We start from the raw sequence: 21,668 nt of genomic DNA on the forward strand, positions 1-21,668 counted from the left end.
AGAAAGAGTGGAAACAAGAGAATAGACTGTTTTACAAACACATAAGTGGCTCCCAGAGGGAAAATGTGTTGTATGACCCCTTTAAAGGACCTTGTTGAAAACAATTAAAGTGATCAATGTCTGTGCTTTTGTAAATCTGAATAACAAACCCTATCTCCAGATAACACAGAGGAATAAAAAAGCAAGGTATGCTATACAAAGTTGTTACAAGAAAAGGAAAATAATAAATCAACTTTTTGAGTTGTATAAATGTTTACAATTCCTTAAGCTTATTTTAAATAAAACTGAAAATAAATAATAAAACAGCTATCTTATTCCTATGTAATAAACACGCTGGATTTGCCCTTGAATTGTAAAATGTGCACCTATTTGAGTTCACAACCCACAATGCTTAGGTTCCCTGTGACTGAGAAATTTATAATATTTATAAAGTGGCTGGAATCGGAGGGTGCAAAAAATGTAAATATTGAGAAAATCGCCTTTAAAGTTGTCCAAATGAAGTACATAGCAGCACACATTACTAATGATACATTTTTAATATATTTACAGTACAGTAAGAAATGTTAAAAATATCTTCATGAAACAAAGATCTTTACTTTATATCCTCATGATTTTTGGCATAAAAAAATCTATAATTTTGACCCATACGATTGCTACAGATGGTTTTGTGGTCCAGGGACACAAAATTTTACCCTGCCTGTGAAAATCCATTCTAGTTTTTTTTGTGTGTGAATTACTTTACATAAAATCACGTGTAAATATAACCTTGATATTTTTAATATTGACTGAGTAATATAAAAATGTGATGCTCCTAATCTCATCATTAGATAATGGGACTTTAGTCTGGATTTAGTAGGGGTGCGTGGGGCAAAAACTAAAGCGGGGTTAGTTGTAAAATGGACTATTTACATTGTTGCACAAGGTTGTTTTTCCAGTATTTTTTTTATGCTGCCATAAAACGATCTCTTGCAAATTATTGAAAATGTATGATGTTTTCCAGAGAGTTTTTGATGAACGAGTTTTTTGGTGGCATGTAAGAAAATTTTTATCAAATGTTTTTTTTTCGGTTTCTAAGTTGGGTGTGTAAGATACCAAATCCAATGCTATGTCATATTAATCAGTGTCTTGTTGACTAAAACATAGCATTGTTTTGAAATATGTCTGCAGCTCTTAGCAACTTTTTTGGTGGGCTTGAAAATATTTTCACCCAGCGGGGTTAATTGTAACGCTGTGTTACAACTAACCCCTCAGCACTTACGATATGAAAACCGCTAACATTAGCGTAAAAATATAATTGTGTAAAAATATAATTAATCAATTTTGAATAATTGAGCAAAAACCAAAAAGCGTTAGGTTGTGCCCTGCTCTCCCCTACATTCTTTGGAGAATGTGTCAGTCTTGAATTAATGTTTATCATACATTCATCACCAGAATTTTAGTTAAAAATCAAACATTAATAATAATAGTAATAGCAGCGTATAATATCTCAGCTAGTATATTAACTGTTTCTTTGATAAGATAAAACAGCATGTAAAAGTGTATTGTATCTCCACACGTGCCCGGTTACAGGGTAGCATTCTGCCTAATAGAAGAGGTGAGCAACACTTGCATTTTCCTGTTGATGGTGTAAACACAACACAAGACAAACTGTACTCTTCAGACAACTAAATGACATACGGAGGTAGAATGAAGTTCATGGAGGTAGAACTCCTCTCAATAGAAATTCCATTACAAGCCATTAGAGGCTGTTTACACTTGGCATTAACATGCGTTTTCGTCGATCGGATCACAAGTGGACGACGTTAATGCCAGGTGTAAACGGTGTTCAAAACGTTTTGAACGCGTCCACTTTCGACCACTTTCAACCACATCCAGAGGTAGTCGAAACCACTTTCGATCGGATCGCTTTGGAGTTGCGGAACGCAATGTGGTTGAATGCGTTCAAACAGCCACATGCGACCGCCTTCTCTCCGCCCATTTATCCAATCTGAGGTATTAAACACTAATTTTACGTCTTTTTTGACTTCTGCCGTGAACATACGGTGAACAGCGCTATTTTTAGCCTTTCATTGATAAAACTACTGCGGGGTGTTCTCCGTAGTTTCGTTTTGAAAGCGTGAAAGTTGCGCGATCCTATTTCATCAATTGCGCTGAAAATTCAGAGAAAGCTCCAACAAATAAACGTACAAAACACTGTGCAGCATGTATACTTGCTAAACAAGCAGCGGGCTCCGACATAATATTAGTTTGCGTCCATATAAACTCATAATTACTCCCGCTCGCGTTTGAATGACAGCAGAGAGACTCGCCCACCGTCTCACAGACCACCCCCTCACAGTATTCAGGACAGATGCGGTCGAAAGTGGACAAAAGAGACGGATTTAAATACCAGGTGTAAACGTAATGTGTCTCTCTCGTCCACTTGTGATCCGATCGATGAAAACACATCTTAAAACCAAGTGTAAACAGCCCCTTAGTCTCATTCAGTGATAGCAAGTGACGTGAGGCCAAACATGTATAGCATCTTGCTTGAGCATTAATGAAACGTAAAAGGCTAGAGGCAGGAATGAATGTGTTTAATGGCACACATACCTCATTAAAATGACTTAACATTTTCATTTATTGTAAACAAACTGCTGTGTTTTAATTTCTTGCTTCACAATTTGTGCCAAAGATCCTGTTAAACTGTGTGTTAAAGTGTCTTTGGAGATAACAATTTAGTTGCAGCTTGAGTCTAAAATGTAGAGTTTAGATTGTGTGCTTTTAATTCACAGCATTTATAAAACAGTCCAAAACAATTAAAACCCGTTTGACAACAACCATGGCATGCTGTCTAGTAATGCTGAGTACACACCAAAATATTTTTTTTACATCTTATAAGATTTTCAAAATGTGATAGACCACAAACTTAAAAAAAGATTTAAAAAATCCTAGGTTTAACCGTTTTGCTCCTATAGTGTGTGGTGTGCCATGATGTGTCAAAGACAGCACACCACACACAAACAGATTTTAGAGTCTTGACTGTGAACACAGGAAATCTCGTAAAATTCTGCGAGACTTCAGAATAAGCATGGCGGACGATATGCAGGAAGAAATTTCAATGATAGTGTTTGAAATGATTTTCACAGAAAATTCAAGAGAAAAAAAGAAAAGGGTTTGGGTGAAGTCATGGAGACAGCGGGAACATGATCCATCTCTGCTGTCCACATCAGCTTCACTTATGACTGCTTCCGTCTTCCATCATCCCGCTTTCTGAATAGATATCGTTTCGTTTCACGTAATAATTGTCGGAAGGGGGATAATCGGCCCAAAATCAGCCCGATTAGCTTTTGGTGTGTACCCAGCATTACGCAATTGCTTAATTTGTAAAAAAAAGTATTTATTTATAGTAATGTTGATGCACCTACAATTGAAGTCTACACTGTAAAAAAATGATTTGTTGGTTCAACTTAAAAAAAGTAAGTTACATGGTTGCCTTAAAATTTTGAGTTAATTAGTTGACTCACATTGTGTAAAATATAATTGAGTTGAATTGAATAAAAATTTAAGGTATCCAGGTAACTTACTTTTTAAAGTTAAACCAACATTTTTTTTACAGTGTATATGGGTAAATGCATTCTAGAGAACTTAAAGGATAGTTTACCATAAAGTAACATTTTTGTTACACTCAAATTTTTAATATAGGGTTATACAGTACACTGAAAAAAAATTATTTATTTTAAGGTAAGTGGTTGCAATCAATTTATTTAAGCTACATTTAAACAAAAGTTTTTTATTGCATTTTAATTTACTATTTTTTTTTCTTTAAATGTAGCTTAAATAATTGATTGCAACCACTTACCTTAAAAAAATGTATTAAATTGAATAAATACTTTTTTTCAGTGTAGTTACAGTGTCATGATCCTTTCTTCATGTTACAGTTTTTTAGCTATTTGTGACAGGTCCACGTGTTGAGTGTAAAAGCACATGGCTTTGTTTTGTCAGGCCATGTGCTTTCCCTGTCTCGTCTCCTGACCACTTTGTCACCTCATCTTGTTATTGTTTCAGTACACCTGTTTCCCCTTGATTTGCATCCCTATTTTATGAAGTTAAGTTAAGAAGTCAAGTTCCTGTCAAGTTTAGTGTCAGTTCTGTCTAGTCCATTTATTGTCATTGTTCTTGCCTTGTTTTACCCCCTCATGGGTTTTTGTTTTTCATTTCTGTTATGATTAAGTCCTTGTGTGTTCATCAGCTGTCTGCGTTTGGGTTCTGTCCACAATTCTTGACATACAGTGTAAAATACAGAGTCCTTATAATGAACAACATGTATAGGGTGGATGTGGTGGGATTGGGGTGTGGTGCACTATTGTAAACACGATTTACAAACTGTTAAATCGTAGAAATCGTTGATAGAACTTAAGTGGAAACATTTGTTTAAATAAATATTGCTTTAAGATATAAGATATTCTTATCATGTCGTATATAATTACTGTAATCTCCACACACTCAGCTCATGCATCCCAGTGGAATATGGTGTGGGTGGCACAAAATCTGATTAGATTTTTAAAAACAAATTACGGATGCTAATTATTAAAATCGCTTTCCTCTCGGGAGAGCGGGCTGGCGGAAAACTGACCTAAAGCAAATAATTAAAGCACACCGAAGTGGAACACACAGCACAAAGACCGCAGCGAAACAAGACAATGAAATCAACGAGTCACAAAAACAGGACATGAATGACACATACACAAAAAAATAAACATGTTAGATACCATGCACATACACTGATGACATCATCACATGTGCTAGTGATCAAATAGTCATTGCAACTCGATTCGAGATGGATAAATTAGGTTTTTATTGCTTTGTATGTCGATGAGCTATCCTCAATTATTCATCTACTTTCTTTTTTAATTCTCTCTGCATTTTTACTCTACTTGATAAGAAGCACTTGTTTGAAAGCAGACTTGATTTCATCATAAATTAACTTCTGCATTTCAATGTCAATCACATAATACTTTTATTTTTGGTGGATTTATTTATTCCTTATAGTGTATCACTTAAAAAATGTCAAGGTGATAGTTGCAGCTATAATATACACTATAACCATCGTGAGGTCATAATGATAAAGGAAACCTTATAAAAAGGTTTAAATAGTCGGAAATTATTACAAGAGTAAATAAATAATGTACTTTGCTTTCAAATATATATATATATATATATATATATATATATATATATATATATATATATATATATATATATATTATATAAAGATTCTAAGTGTCTAAGAACTTACGACATGCGTTTTTACTATACTTTCAAATGCTTGATCTTAGGTCTCGTACAGCTTTAGTTGTCATCGGTTCAGTTGTTTTAAATGCAAGTGGACCGAAAGTTTTCAAGCAGCTTAGTGGTGAATGACAGCATCAAAGAGCACCATCACATTTCACAAGATCAGCAGGGCTCCCATGCAAGGCAATGGATCCCAGCTCATGCTAACCCGACCCGCCACTTCGCAAGCCACACTGCAATGCCCTGTCTCACGATGATGATGTCAGCACTCCGGCAAAGAAATATTTACCTGTGGTTGTACCTGGAAAATCTTTAGCTGTTGCCATGGACGCAGACAGAAAAGGGCAGTAAGGGAAAAAAACAAGGGACATCACAAGGGGAGAGAATTAAAAGAAAGAAAACACAGGCTACACAACTTAAAACCAACTTACTGACCACATAAACCTGCAGTTAGAGCTGTGCACATGGAAGACTGAGACATAATGATGGTTTTATGTACAACAATAACATACACATACATTTGGACATAACATAATACATCCGACGGCACTGATTTTACTTATGCAAAATGTATTTTAAATATGGTGTTAAAGTTATGAAATTGTTTTTAATGCATTAACTGCAATTTAATCATTTGAGTTACTTTCACAGCTAGACTAAGTAGGCATAAAAAAATAGGGACAATGTCTTAGCGCAACCTAGCTTAGCGCCTGTTTGCGTGTTTGTCCACACAGGACCGTTACATCTGCCCTTTGGTTTGCTGAAACAGAGCAAAGTGTCGTATTAGAAATACCTTTTATCTCTCACCTTCTTTGACACACTGACAGCCAGAATTTCAGCTGTTGCTGCCGCTTTTATCCCTGAAAACTGGAACTGAAAACCTTTTAGTCTAATTTGAAAAAAAAATTGGCTGATGGGAAAAGGTGGAGGTGATGTGAAGGGGCAGTGAGAGAGAGAGAAAACCCCACTTAAGGTCAATAGTGTTACTGTTACTGGTCCATTTCTGTGTATCTCCCAAACCATCTAAACCACATTTCAACTCTCAAAATGTATTTTATTGCATTTTAATGGGGCATGAATGTACATAAGCTTTGTTTTGCAAGCCTGTACGCTGCTGCTGCTTTTGACATGAGTGAGGGGTTTAACATTAGTTTAATAACAGAGAATAGACTGCAAGACGTTGCAACAAGGAAGTATGGAGCACCTCTGTACCAGGATCTAGGCAGGTGGTGCTGGGGAAGGAGGGGGGACAGAAAAAATCCCATGACTCGCTGCACTGACTGAGTCAAGACAGGATGAAAATAAATAGTTACGTAGATAGTACAGTATGAAGAGATCGACTTGGCACGTTTTATGTTTTATGAGAACAAATCAGCCACACAGAAAAAGTTTTCACGACTGATCTTGGCATTTTGGGTAGTTCTCACAAAATTCAATAAGAACTTTCAGGTTGAAAAGAGTTTGGTTCCAAAACGCAATAAATCCATTTTGACTAATTTTGGTTAAAAACGTGTTTTCTACCAAGAAAGTGACTAGATGAAAACCACTATTTTCTGTTACAAACTTTCACATAACATCTTAAGCTTCTAATAACATTAAAAATTCAAGTCAATAATTTGATTTTCAAAGATTTAGGATAAAAACTGATTATTTTTTCTCCAAAATGCAATAAATCTGTGACAATTTTTTTTTCAAAATGCTATAAATCTATTGAATCAATATATAAATGTGCATTCATCTTTGCCATGTTATACACTGATTAAAAATAAAGCAATAAGCCCCAAGAAGCAGTGGGTTACCCGTGCATTTTATTACGGCTAAGGGAGTGCCTAAAATCCCCTTAGCTGTTATAAAATGCACAGTAACACCACTGCTTTGCGGGGCTTATTGCTTTTATAAAACAGTTATTTCATATGCATAGCAGGATCTAATAAAATAAAACACAAATAAGTTTAATTATATTAGTACAAATATTACTCTTCCGCCGAACAAAGTAGTTCCTCAGAATCAACTGTGGCTGCAACAGAGCACAGTTCCAACCAACACAGATGTAGTAAAGACACAATGATTTTTATAAATCAACATTCATCTAATATATTAACATTTATATCGTGCAACTGTTGAAGTGTGGATCAAATATGCTAAGTTGGAAGCATGCTTAACTCTTTCCCGTCAACGTTTATAAGTTTAATGCCTTCTAGAAAAATTATCTTAAAATTAAACTTAAAATATATCAAATAAAAGAACAGACCCTCCACTGTCAAAAAAAAAAAAAAAAAAAAAACGTTTCATTCTACCTTTTCATCCTACCTTCACTTATTCTCTTATCACCTCTTAAATTTTCAGCTAAAAGCTGAGATAATCCCATTTTTGTGAAGAACTTTTGTAAGAGATTGGATTCAGAGCCTGATCAAAACTTGCACGGTGTTTTTAGTGTTGAGTGAATGCGTCAGTGTTTAAGTTGGGTAAGATCGCCCTCTAGTGGATAAAAGCAGATGGATTTGAGGTAGAAACTCCTCAAGGAACGTTTTCTATTTATTCACGAGATGACTAAACAAAATTAATTGACATTTATCTGGATATTTCCATTAATTTTGCAATTGTAAAAATGTAAAAATTGATTAAAGACTGTGGTGTTTATTTTCATAAATTAGTACGAGTGGCGCAGTGATACTTATGTAATGCGGTCTGAACCGCAGGGTTGCCGAGGTATTTTATCACGGCTTAGAACACGTTTCAACCAATCAGAATGAAGAACCAATACGGGCCATTTTATAATAAAAATTTCTGTCATTAATCAAAACACTTTGTCATATTAAGAACACGGTAATTGCTGCTGTCATCATTGCGACGTCGTTGTTGAACTTTTTTTTTGACAGCGCTCAGCTGTAAAATGTTTTGGTTCTGCTCGATTTTTGTTGACTTTGAGTAAAAGAATGTAAAATTCTTCATAAGATCCCCTGGGGTCAGTGTGGCCAGTGAGGAGGTCTGGCGTTTATTGCGTTTGGGAAAAAAGATGACAGAATAACATTTCGGATATCGTTTTTTTTTTTTTTTTGCATAAAATTAAGAATTTATTTTTAAAACTGACCTGATACAATACTGATTTTGGTGTTAATTCATAAAAAAAGGCTTTAATCACGTTTTGGAACCAAACTCTTCATTTTATCTCTTTAAATGCAGAAAGCTTATATTTTGCTTTAAAGGTGCCATAGAATGCAAAACTGTAAAGACACCCCTGCTTTGGTCAAATGTTTTTTTTTATGTTTTTCTCATTGGACCACTCTTCTCACTCCCTAATGCTTAAAGCTTAACATCTACAACAGAAACATGAATGTTTGCTAATTTGCTCAGCTTGGAATTCAAAAGCGGGTTGTTTTGAACCCTCTCTGTATGAAGCGGGTCTCATGCGCACTTTTTTTACATGTCTGCTTAACTGACTGCAGATACATAATTAGCTGTTTCTAAAAGACCTAAGACCCACAGGGAAATGAAAAAGTTAAAAAGAGCCATAAATACAACTCAGCAGTTTAGAGATATTTGGCAAAGATTTAGTTTAGGGTCAAACTGGCTCGGGAGTGGCTTGCAAAGCTTTTCATCTCTTGCGGAAAGTCAAAGGGGCGTGCTTTTGCAAAGACGTCAGTGTTATGGATGTTTGCATGGTATTCTGGGCATATAAATGAAAGTCTTTTTTCTGTTTAATTAAGAGGGGGGTGATAGAGGATAGATGCTGATTATGGGAAGCGAGTAATAAATATTTTACCATTCCCAGCAACTATCGGGCTGGATTAAACCCATGAGACATGCTAACTGCTTATGCTCATTTACAAGTCAGTATAGCCAGAGGAAATCTCATATGCACGGACCTACTGCTAAATACAATTACACCATACATTACACCTGCAGCAGATATGTCAAAGGTCTCGCCCAAGCTCTACATAACCCACACCGGATCCCAATACATAGATTTTCGCATTCAGCAAAACAATTGCATTGCCTATGGACAGGGTTGTAGCTAGTGGGGTGAAAAAATACGGCCTTTGCTATTGATAGTGCTGTTTGCTAATCTACGGTTGTCCTTTTGGTAGTTCTGCGCTAATGTACTGTATACTTGTCTAGTGAATAAAAAGAGTTTTTTTACAGGCTTATTGACTTAGATTACTGCATAATCAATGTAGAGGATAAGGTTTGGACCTGTTATTGGTTCTATTAATAATTCTTGACTTTATAATAATAGACTTTATTTTAGACCCCAACCGTTTAATGCAGTTTAAAATTGCAGTTTCAACGCAGCTTCAAATGGCTCTAAACAATCCAACCGTGGCATTAGGATCTTATCTAGCAAAACGATCTTCATTTTTGGTAAGAAAAATAAAAAATATGTACTTTTAAACCCCAGCTTCTTGTCTTGCACCAGTGTGACCTCACGTAATTGCGTAAGCACTCCAAAAGGTCACGTGTTACATATGTGAAACGCACATTTGCGGACCATTTTAAACAATAAACTGACACAAATACATTAACTCTTTCCCCACTACTGAAGAGTTATCTAGTCAAATAAGAGAAAACATTTGCATAAAAAACGTGTTCCTGATTAATTTTTTTGTTAATCTGCAACACCACGATTATCCACTAGATAAGCCAAAACGTTATTTACTAATTTTAAATTTTAAGCTGCAGTTAGACCAATGGTGTCAAACTCATTTTAGGCTGAGGGCCGGATGGTAAATAATGCCACGAAGTGAGGGCCGGATAATATTTTTAAACCTTAGTGTGTTGATAATTGTGTAAAAATTTACTAAACAAACCGGTAACACTTTAGAATACTGTATCTTACTTACTGTATAACTAATAAGGAATTACTGCAGAATTAATGGTTAGTTCTTCATTAACACTCAATTCACTACTATTAACTACTAAGAAATATGTGTTAACTAATCAGTTAACTATAGTTAAGTAACTTGTGGCAAACAAGAGAATCTGTCCCACAGCATTGGTTATTTTCACTTTAATTTTTAGCGTGTTTCTGGGTGGAGTGTGTCAATTAACGACGGAAGGAAGTTGTATTTAAGAGGGGCATGTCGTACCTGAATCAGAGGCGTTATCCGTTTGTCTACACAGGAAGTTTGCGTATGAGTGAGGTTATGGTGGAAAGACGGCTGCGTGTCAATCAGCTGTTTCGCGTGTATGTCTGGTGTGTGACTGAAACGTGGCACTTCCAGATCAACTGTCGCGTGCTGTTCTGAAGACAAGGAAAACACCGCTTATCCACCAATCTTGGGGTCGGCTGACCCCGATTCTCATTTTTGCCTTAAAGAACCTGCAAACGTGCGTGACGCGGTCGGTTTCTGGCACTGGGCTCGGAACGTGATGACCAGAGACCGCTAGTGGGAACTCCATTTTCTTATTTTGGTTTATATATACAGTATTTGTTTTTTTTGTCTGTTATCCATTTCGTTTTCTGTGTGACTATAATGATGAACTTATGGAAGAATAAATATCCCTTGTGAAATGATCTTTTTTCCTTTCTGAGATTATTATTATTATTTGTGGTATAACAGGCGGTTATCTTTTTGCTATCCTAAACTGAGTCAATTTGTTGACGGGTTTAACCTGTCTGGCGCCCGAACCTTTTGTTTTTTTTTACCTGGACTATAAATTTAACTTGCCAAAGGTTATTTTGATGTGCCTATCACGTGACTAAACGGTGGCGTAGCGGTAGTGCGCTAGGCCTGTCACGTGGTAGACCCGGGTTCGATAACCACCTCAGCCAAGTTTTTTTCAATGTATTTTGAGTTTAGGCGACCACCGTTATAGAGTGGCGCCCAAACAGGGACTTGAACACCTGAACACTTGATTTTGACACTTCCTGTGATCTATTGAACAATATTGTAAAAAAAAAAAAAAAAGAAAAAAAGAAACTTTGTGATTTGAATTCTTTTGTGTGTGAAACAATGAAATTGTCTGAAATAATCTTGTAAATTATTTATACTTGCAAAAATTGTTTGGTGTGTAAACTGTGTGTGCTAATTGAATAATCAGAGTGTTACCTCTAAGGGGTCACAGAAATTGATAATTGTTTGAAAATTATTGAAATAAGTGAAGGTGACTTTGAATACTTATTTTTTTATTTTACTTTGTGTTTTGAGATGATATTGGTTGAACAGTTGTGAAAAGTTGTATATTGTTGATTAGAAATTTTTCAGAGACCAACAAACTGACACGCATCTCATATACTGATATTTATTGTTTTTCACACTCAACATTTCTACACTCAATCACAAAAATCATGGAGCATACCCCTCCTTCCCAATCTACTTTTGTGGAAATTGAGCCTCCACCAGACATTTCAACTCCAGTAGGGCCACCTGCACTGCGACCGTGGATGCCTCTGGTACCACCTCCATGTGCTCCTGTGTTCTATCCTACCCCAACCCCATTCAGCCCTCTTCATCCTGGAACTGGTGTGCACATGCCCTCTCCTGCTCGAGCTGGGAGCACTCCAGTGCAAACTCTCACCTGGGCACCACAAGGGGATAATATGCAACTTTGCACCTCATCTGAAGATGGAACTCCTTCTTCAGTAGCACAACATGATCTGCCCAACATTCTACCAACTCCTGGAAGGGAAATACAAGAAGTCACAGCCCGGGTACAAGGGAACTGGGATACCTTGTTTGACTTAATGGCACGACAAGAAAGAAGAGTGAATGAACTTACTCAGAAAGTGAAAGATACCTCTTCTCATCACCAGAGTCAGATGGCCGATCTTGTGGGAAAAGTGGAGGATAACAAAAATCAAGTGTTAACCCTGTTTTCTACCACAAAGCAACAAGATGAAACTGAAGCAGATAACCTGACTAAAGCGATGAAGTTAATGATCTCGGAAGAACTCCAGAAGGTGGAATCTACTTTGGTGTCTGAACTACGATTCATGGTTGATCAACTCCAAGCAGAGGTTCAGCAGGACATCAAAGCTGTTCAAAACACTTTTCAAACAAGCCATAATGAGATAACTTCACATCTCCTCCAATGTGTTTCCCAAACTGATCAATGTCTCACCAGTTTCAAAGAGTTGAAATGTGAAGTGGAGAAAGGATTTCAAAGTGTCAACAGAAATGCAGATCAACAAAAGTTAAGTGTATTAACACCACCAAACCCCAACACTACCAGTACTTTCTCCCAGCCATCTCCTTCTGCTCCAGTGACTCATTTAAATTCTTCAACCCCTTCTTTAACATCTGTGGTGAAAAGCGACCATATTAAATTAACTTTCCCCACTTTTGGAAGACCTTCCGACGATGCAGACCCACTATTGTACTTAACCAAATGTCAGGATTTTTTGGCTATACATCCTCTGACAGATGCAGACATCCTGGCTACCTTCCGTACTGTCTTGTATGGAACAGCACGTGACTGGTGGGAAGTCAGACGGTCCACCATAACCACCTGGAATGAGTTTGAGACTGCTTTTCTATCTGCTTTCCTTTCTGAGGATTATGAGGATGAACTGGCTGAACGTGTCCGTACAAGGATTCAAAGAGAAACAGAATCTATTAGAGATTTTGCGTTTTCTTACAGAGCTCTTTGTAGAAGATGGAAGGCAGATCTTACAGAGGGTGAGATTGTGAAGATGATACTTAAGAATATCAAGCCGTACCTTGCCAGCCAATTGCGTAGCTGGGTGAATACGGTGGAAGAGCTGGTAAAATTAGGACATCAACTGGAAAGAGATTATGAGCAACAGCTGCGTTATGATTGGAGTCGAATGGGCCCTAAGCATCAAGCCACATCCCAAAGACCCTCCTCAAACCAACCTAGTGAGAAAATCCCTGTTCAGTGCTGGAGATGTAGAGGACAGCATCCACCAGGAAAATGTCCACACTATACCTCTCCCCAGTCAGCTCAGACATCTGGTCCACCGTATTCCACCAGCGGCAAACAACCTTATTCCAAGTCAGGTGGTCACCCATCCACCAACTCTGTTGCTGCAACAAAACTTCATAGGTCACAATCAGCAACCAAGAAAACCTCCTCATCTACAAGTTCTAATGAATGTGTAGCGATACCTCAACAACTAGTTGTTCCCCTTTGCATCGATACCTGGTCAGGTAAAGCCATTGTGGACACTGGTGCAAGCTACACACTCATCAATGAAAATCTCATGAGGCAGCTTACATTCTCAGACCAGCTGCAACCGTGGTGCCGTGGTCCTCTTTATCTAGCTAATGGTAAAGCAGAGATTCCATTAGGATGGCTGAATACCACAATTACTTTACATGACCAAGCATTTACCTTACCTACTGCTGTACTTTCACCCCAAGCTCTAGCCTATGCTGTAGTCTTGGGGTTGGACTTTATTTTCTTCAGTGGGCTGCAATTAAATGTCATTGATCAAAAATACTCCTTCAAGCTTGATCCTTCAAAAGAGTACCCATTTCAACCAGGAAATCCAAGTGTGCCAACTGTAAGTCCCCAAAAAGATAGATGTAAATTTAAGGAAGTCACCCAAAACCTTTCCTTATTAACTTCTGTGCCCCCTCCCTCATCACCATTGCAAATTCAACACCCAGACGGTATTGATGAAAAGACATTGATCAACAAAGCTGTGGACGGTGCTCATTTACCCTTTGAGGAAAAGCAACAGTTACTCCAAATCCTAAACGAAAACCCTCAAGTGTGTACTCTCCGTACTGGACGCACTGAGGTTCTCCAACACAGCATCTATGCTACCAGCCAAGTACCTATTAAACAACGGCCATATCGTTTGTCTCCTCTCAAGCAACTTGCCCTGGAGGAGCAACTTGATGAGATGTTGAGGCAAGGAATAGTTGAGCCATCCCACTCTGGATGGGCATCACCTGTGGTCTTAGTAAGAAAGAAAGATGGCAAATTTAGATTCTGTGTGGACTATAGAAAAGTTAATTCTGTAACAGAAAGTGATGCTTACCCCCTTCCCAATATAACAGAAATTCTGGAATCACTCTCTGGAGCAGCCATATTCTCTACAATCGATTTAAACAGTGGATATTGGCAGGTGACCATGGACCCCAACAGCAAAACCAAGACAGCCTTCATCACTCCTGCAGGTCTTTATCAATTTAATGTTATGCCGTTTGGGCTCAAAAATGCTCCCGCCACTTTTCAGAGGCTCATGGAGACAGTTCTGGGAGAACTCAGGGGAGAAATATGCTTTGTGTACATCGATGACATCATTGTGTACTCACCTTCAGTAACCCAGCATTTCCATGACCTCCAGACTGTCCTCCACAGCCTAAAAACTGCTGGTCTTACCATAAATTTGAAGAAGAGTCAATTCTGTCTTCAAGAACTCACCTTCCTGGGACATGTTGTAAGTGTCAAGGGCATTTCAGCAGACCCATGTAAGACAGAAGCCATTCATGCCTACCCTGTGCCCACGAACTTGAAGGAAGTTCAGCGGTTCCTCGGGTTAGCAGGGTGGTATCACCGGTTCGTTCCAAATTTTTCCAAGATTACTGAACCCCTCAACGCACTTAAAAAGAAGGGACAGCGTTTTCAGTGGACAACTCAGTGTCAGCAAGCTTTTGACCATCTAAAGTCTTGTCTCACCTCACCTCCTATTCTAGGCCATCCCGATCTTCAGCGGCCATTCATGGTATACACCGATGCCAGTGACACTGGCCTGGGTGCCATATTAGCACAACGGAGAGATGTAGGAAGAGAGGAGGTTATAGCCTATGCAAGCCGATCCTTAACTGGGGTCGAGCTTAATTATACTGCAACAGAGAAGGAATGTCTTGCAGTCATCTGGGCCCTGGAAAAGTGGCAACACTACCTGGAGCACAAGCTTTTTACAGTTGTTACAGACCATTCTGCGCTGCAATGGGTCCTAAACTCAACTAAAACCACCAGCCGCCTTATTCGTTGGGTTCTGCGATTGCAGAAATTTGATTTTGTTATTGAGTACCGAAAAGGGAAATTGAATGTAGCTCCAGATGCCCTATCCAGGTCTTCGGTCACCCCAGGATGTAACTTGTACACCAGCAGAATAGAACAAGCATTGCCTATATCAGATGTTGTACTGTGGGAAGAACAACACAAAGACCCCGAAGTTACAAAATTATTGCAAGCAGTTGCAGACAATGGTGCTAGCCTGAGTGACCAGTACGAAATAATTGAGGACAAATTGTATCGCAAAACATACCTGACAAATAACCAACTGCATTACAGAATCTACATCCCCAGCAGTCTTCAATCCACCCTTCTCCAGTACTATCACTCCACTCCTGTCTGTGGCCATGGAGGCATCTACAAGACCTATAAGCGACTCCAGGAAGTAGCCTTTTGGCCAGGCATGTGGTCAGCGGTTAAACAGCATGTGAGGACCTGTGTTAAATGTCAAACTCTGAAAAGTGATAACCGGAAGCCTGCTGGGAAACTACAGCAAATCACAACAAGCCGCCCAAACCAAATGTTAGGAGTCGACCTTATGGGTCCGTTGCCACGTAGCACAAATCAAAACGAATACTTGCTGGTCTTTGTTGATTATTATTCGCGATGGGTTGAGGTGTTCCCCATTCGGAGTGCTACAGCGAAGAATGTTGCCTCCATCTTCAGAAAAGACATCCTGACACGGTGGGGCGTACCCGACTTTGTTCTTTCAGACAGAGGCGCTCAGTTTGTTTCATCTGTTTTCCGAGAGTTATGTGAGAACTGGAGTGTTATTCCAAAATTAACTACAGCCTATCATCCCCAAACCAACATGACAGAAAGAGTTAATCGAAATCTCAAGAGCATGATGGCAGCCTATGTGGATGACAACCATCAGCGCTGGGACCAGTTCTTACCAGAATTCAGATTCGCCCTTAATTCAGCCGTTCAAGAGACCACAGGATTAACCCCAGCAGAACTCCAACTGGGTAGGAAACTCCAAAGTCCAATGGACAAAATACTCTCGGGGCCAAATCTAACCCCAGACGCTGCCTCATATGATGTAGTGCATCATCTTCATCATCTGCAAACCCAAGCCAAAGAAAACAGCAAGAAAGCCAAAATGAGACAACTGAGGAACTACAACAAAAATAGGAGGGATGTAACATTCAAAAGCAAGGATAGAGTATGGTTGCGTAACTTTCCTCAGTCTGCTGCACAACGTAAATTTAGCGCAAAACTAGCCAAAAAATGGAAAGGTCCTTACCGTATCATCAAGCAGCTGGGTCCGGTGAACTATCAAATAGCCCTTGAAGATACTGGAGAAGACGTACGTAGAGCAAATGTTTGCAATATCAAAATGTGTTATCCAACTGCTGAGGAATTGGAGATCCAAGAAAAGGAAAAACTCCTGAATATTTTTCAAGAATCCTCTGATGACGAAGATTTTCTAGGATTTTAATCAACGCTTTCTCCTAAACAACCATAGGTTGTTTTTTTTCTAGGGGGGGAGAGTGTGGCAAACAAGAGAATCTGTCCCACAGCATTGGTTATTTTCACTTTAATTTTTAGCGTGTTTCTGGGTGGAGTGTGTCAATTAACGACGGAAGGAAGTTGTATTTAAGAGGGGCATGTCGTACCTGAATCAGAGGCGTCATCCGTTTGTCTACACAGGAAGTTTGCGTATGAGTGAGGTTATGGTGGAAAGACGGCTGCGTGTCAATCAGCTGTTTCGCGTGTATGTCTGGTGTGTGACTGAAACGTGGCACTTCCAGATCAACTGTCGCGTGCTGTTCAGGGGCCCGTTCTTCGTACGTCGCTTAATACATCCGAGATCAAATGAGACATCCGAGAAGTTTAGATCTGGCTAATTATAATCTCGCTTATTTGGTTCTTTGAACACCACTGCTGTTGATGATTATTATGGCAGGATTGAATTATCTGAGATCACTGCGCGTTCGTGCACTGCAAGAAAAGTCAATACATATCGATAGTAGAAACACTGATCAGCCACGCTGTGATTGGCCAGTTGTTACAATGGCCAAGAACACGCCCATTTTTAACCCCTGCAGTCTGAGAGCTATTGATGGAAGGTTGTGAACTTTTTATGTGACTGAATTTAAAAACCCAGTTAAAGCTACTTTAGTACATAAATCACCATAAATACTGTAAAATTTTCTGTAAAAATATAATCTTAACACAGTTAAATGCTATTTTGTCTGTTTGTAACAGCAACTTAAAAAGCAGAATAAAAAAACACAGGTGGTGGCCCTCCATCTTCATGTGATGTGCTGGCAGGAGTGATGTCTCTAAACTGGCTGATTGTACAGATCATCTCTGGAGCAGTTGCTCTTTCTTAAACCGACAGCCAATGCAACAATTTAATTCCTGATAAATAAAATTTTAATTGTAGTGTATTATAAGATAGTGTTTTCCTCTCTTTTGTGCAGTAACTTGTAGATAATACACCAACACTTTTAGCATTTTCCAATAATGTGGTTAATAAAGTATGATGTGCAGTATAAGGGAATGGTAATGTTATTCTACATCAAAAGATTATAAAATACAAACGTTTCTGATAGCAATGCACATGACAGTAAAGAAATCCTCTCAGATGGTAGTCCTTTAGAGAAACTATATGCAAGTGGTTAAATAAGTTTACTTCAATTGCATTATTCTTAACTGATTTCTGACTATATTAGCAAAATTAGCAGTATTCCACGTTAACTGAAAGTCCTGCATCTGCTTAGTCTGCACAGAAAAGTGTAGTAAAGAAGATAAAGATATGTGAAAATATGTGCAAAAAACTTATTTGGTTATTTTGGTCATTTTTGTCACAGAACAGGGACAGGGTAACATATTTGTAGACAACGTTTTAAAGATAGAACAGATAGAAATTACTAAACGAAAACCCTTTCATGCATGACAAGCTACTTGACAATCTAAAGACAAAACTAAAATAGGAGATTAGTTAATTCAAATGAAAATTATTTCACACTGAGTAATAGTCTTTATTGTACATAACATCTATTAGTGCTGGGTATGATTAATTGCTGTTTTTATTAAGGAAAATTCAAAAAAATTTAAAATGAATGTGATCAGCATGTCATTCGTTTAAGAATAATAATCAAACAACTGTTACACAAAAACAAGTCGCACAAGTACAGAAAAAATATATTTGTTATATTATATATTTTTTAAATAACATCGCTAAAAGATTTAATTAATATATTCTTTTTTTATTACGTGTTGAATTTGAAAAGCTCTTTATATTAATCATGCATCTTACGCAGATTGCGCTCGTATAATGAAGAATACGCGACTGCGTCAGACTTTCCGTATCACATCCGCTTAAAAAGATACAAACTAATCTTGTTTACATGAAATAAGCCTGCTCCCGAGCAGGTTTGAGCTTACGGACCTGTTGCTATGACACCAAGTTTAGAATGAGCTTCGAAGAACCAAATAATCCAAGATCATGCCAAATCATCAACAATCAAATCCAGCTAACTGAGTTAGCGACGTACGAAGAACGGGCCCCTGAAGACAAGGAAAACACCGCTTATCCACCAATCTTGGGGTCGGCTGACCCCGATTCTCATTTTTGCCTTAAAGAACCTGCAAACGTGCGTGACGCGGTCGGTTTCTGGCACTGGGCTCGGAACGTGATGACCAGAGACCGCTAGTGGGAACTCCATTTTCTTATTTTGGTTTATATATACAGTATTTGTTTTTTTTGTCTGTTATCCATTTCGTTTTCTGTGTGACTATAATGATGAACTTATGGAAGAATAAATATCCCTTGTGAAATGATCTTTTTTCCTTTCTGAGATTATTATTATTATTTGTGGTATAACAGGCGGTTATCTTTTTGCTATCCTAAACTGAGTCAATTTGTTGACGGGTTTAACCTGTCTGGCGCCCGAACCTTTTGTTTTTTTTTACCTGGACTATAAATTTAACTTGCCAAAGGTTATTTTGATGTGCCTATCACGTGACTAAACGGTGGCGTAGCGGTAGTGCGCTAGGCCTGTCACGTGGTAGACCCGGGTTCGATACCCACCTCAGCCAAGTTTTTTTCAATGTATTTTGAGTTTAGGCGACCACCGTTATAAACTAATTATGTTAATTATATTAATTATGTTAAGTAACTATTAATTAATCCGTAACTAATCAATTTAGTCATTCCTCCTGAAGAACTACGATTAAGTAACTACTAATTCCGCTTCAGGAGGAATAACTATTAAGTAACTATTAATAAACTGTGATGCTCAGTATCCGGTTATGGCCTGTCTTCTTCTTTACTACTAATGTTAGTTGATTTACTTAGATGTATGCCTACTATACTGATTACATTCAGGTTAAAGTTTGAGCGCACACAGGTAATATCTGTGAGTTTTGTAATATCTCCCACTTTGTAAGAGAGATGGGACTGGGGGTTTCCAACTGTCAGCGGAGAGGTGCATCGCTATCGCATTTTAACAATGCGCTGTCGACCCTTAAACCAAACACTGTAGATACCACATTAATGAACTGTAAAAGTACAAGAAAGTTGCTTTTTTGGTGGGGGAGGGGTTGTCTAAGGCTTAGTTGTTTAAGATAAAATAAAACTGGAGAACTGTTTCACTTTCTGTAAAATGTAACATCTTTGATTCTCCAATAAAAAAAAGAAAGAAAGAAAGTTGCGTATATTTTTTGTGTGTGTTTTTAATCAAGATATTTCACATCACTATTATAAAGTGATGACAAATGAATTCTGTATTCAAGGCAATGATCAAAGAATTACCACATCATTCTCAAAGAATTACCTTGAACCCATTGATAATTAATAAAGAATTACCACATCATTATCAAGTAATTACTAAGAACCTGGAACAGTATTCTAAAGTGAAAACAATGGGAACTACAACATAATTCTCAAATAATTTTAATAGTGGGTTTGAAGTAATTCTTTGAGAATTATGTGGTAATTCTTTATTGTCAATGGGTTCCCATTGTTTTCACTTTAGAATACTGTTCCAGGTTCTTAGTAATTCCTTGATAATGATGTGGTAATTCTACATTAATTATCAATGGGTTCAAAGTAATTATTTGATCGTTGCCTTAAATAGTAACTAAACCCTAAACCATACATGGGCAACATACGGCCCGGGGGCCGGATCCGGCCCGCATAGGGCTTCAATCCGGCCCTCGCGATGCACTCGCAATTTCGATGAAACTGTCATGGTTGCAGTGTTTCCATACATTGATTTATCAGTGACAGAATCAACACTGGGTGCCACATAGATTTTTCATGATTCCCATTTACACTTTTTTTACCATTTAAAACGTCTTAATTCATTGCAGCCAGCGCTCAGCGTGCCTCGTCTCTCTCTCTTTCTCTCTCTCCTTACGTGCAGCGCCTCAACAGCGCGCGCGCGCCCCCGCCCCCTCCCCTCTCTCATGTTGCATGCAGCGCAGCTTTCTCACATAACAGTGAAAAGTATTTTAACTCCACGTTCCTGCGTGTACTTTCTTTTTCGCGTTATTAACGTCAACAGTCACGGATGTTATAACAGAGAAGACGGATGATCATATTCATCATGACTTAACAAAAGGTTAGCAGTATTGTTTCCCACATATCCCCCTTCGGGTGTGAGTCTGTGTCCGAGCTCTCTCCCCACCTATGATGCGGTATGCCCGTGCACATGTTCTGTAGTAACAGCAACCGTGTATTTTCTCATATTTTTGAATTTGCAACAAATTGTCTGCGATATAGAATAAAACTACCACTCGTATTTAAAATAAAAAAGCGCTCATAACACAACAACACTGATGAGAAGAGCAACATAAGTACAGCCTCAATGTAAATGTATGATGATTTTTTCAGACGATGTCGCGTTTTTAGCAGCAGTTAAAGAAAGAGCTGGTTTGATTAAACAAAAAGAGTTACTGGGTCCTGTTTAGTCACTATTTTATAGACAACAGAACAGATAATATGTAAAAAAATAGCATTCAGTTGTGTTAAAATGCAATATAATGTGACAAATCAAAGAGTAAAACACAACGCAATGATGTCACATATATGCTAATCGGGGTGTGACGTCATCACCGCCACAGTCTCTCAAAATCCTGTGGGAAACACTGTGGTTGTCAATATAAAATATAAAAGAAATAATAATAAATCGTGTGTGTGTGTGTGTGTGTGTGTGTGTGTGTCTGTTGCTGTAGTAACCATGGTTTTATTGTGGTAAAAGTGTAGTAACCATGTTTTTTTGGTCAATTGATTACTATGAGCAAAACCATGGTTTTACTACAGTAACAATGGTTTTTTGGTCTTAACTGTAGTAAAACCATGGTTTATTTTCGTAAGGACAATATGCAGGGTAGGAAATGAATCCTTGAAATTTAATCCAGTTATTGTAACGTTAGAGTAGCCTAGGTCAGACAGGCCTAGCAAAATTAAATTTCAGGCCTTGAAATAGGCTGTCAAAGTAACTGTA

The 21,668-nt window shown here is 38.1% G+C and overlaps 1 protein-coding gene across 7 annotated transcripts in view; it reads right to left on the minus strand.

Moving 5' to 3' along the window:
- Positions 1–21,668, minus strand: part of cadm2b (cell adhesion molecule 2b) — a 251,426-nt gene that overhangs the window by 10,339 nt on the left and 219,419 nt on the right. For 4 of the 7 annotated variants that reach the window (XM_065281609.2, XM_065281607.2, XM_065281604.2 and 1 more), the window contains one exon: positions 5,564–5,590. The exons of the other annotated variants lie outside the window; for them this stretch is intronic. In XM_065281609.2, coding sequence (XP_065137681.1) covers positions 5,564–5,590 — 27 coding nt within the window. The remainder of the gene's footprint in view (positions 1–5,563; positions 5,591–21,668) is intronic. 7 annotated transcript variants of the gene reach the window in all.

The sequence above is a fragment of the Paramisgurnus dabryanus genome, chromosome 8 (genome assembly GCF_030506205.2).
Source record: "Paramisgurnus dabryanus chromosome 8, PD_genome_1.1, whole genome shotgun sequence".
NCBI lineage: Eukaryota > Metazoa > Chordata > Actinopteri > Cypriniformes > Cobitidae > Paramisgurnus > Paramisgurnus dabryanus.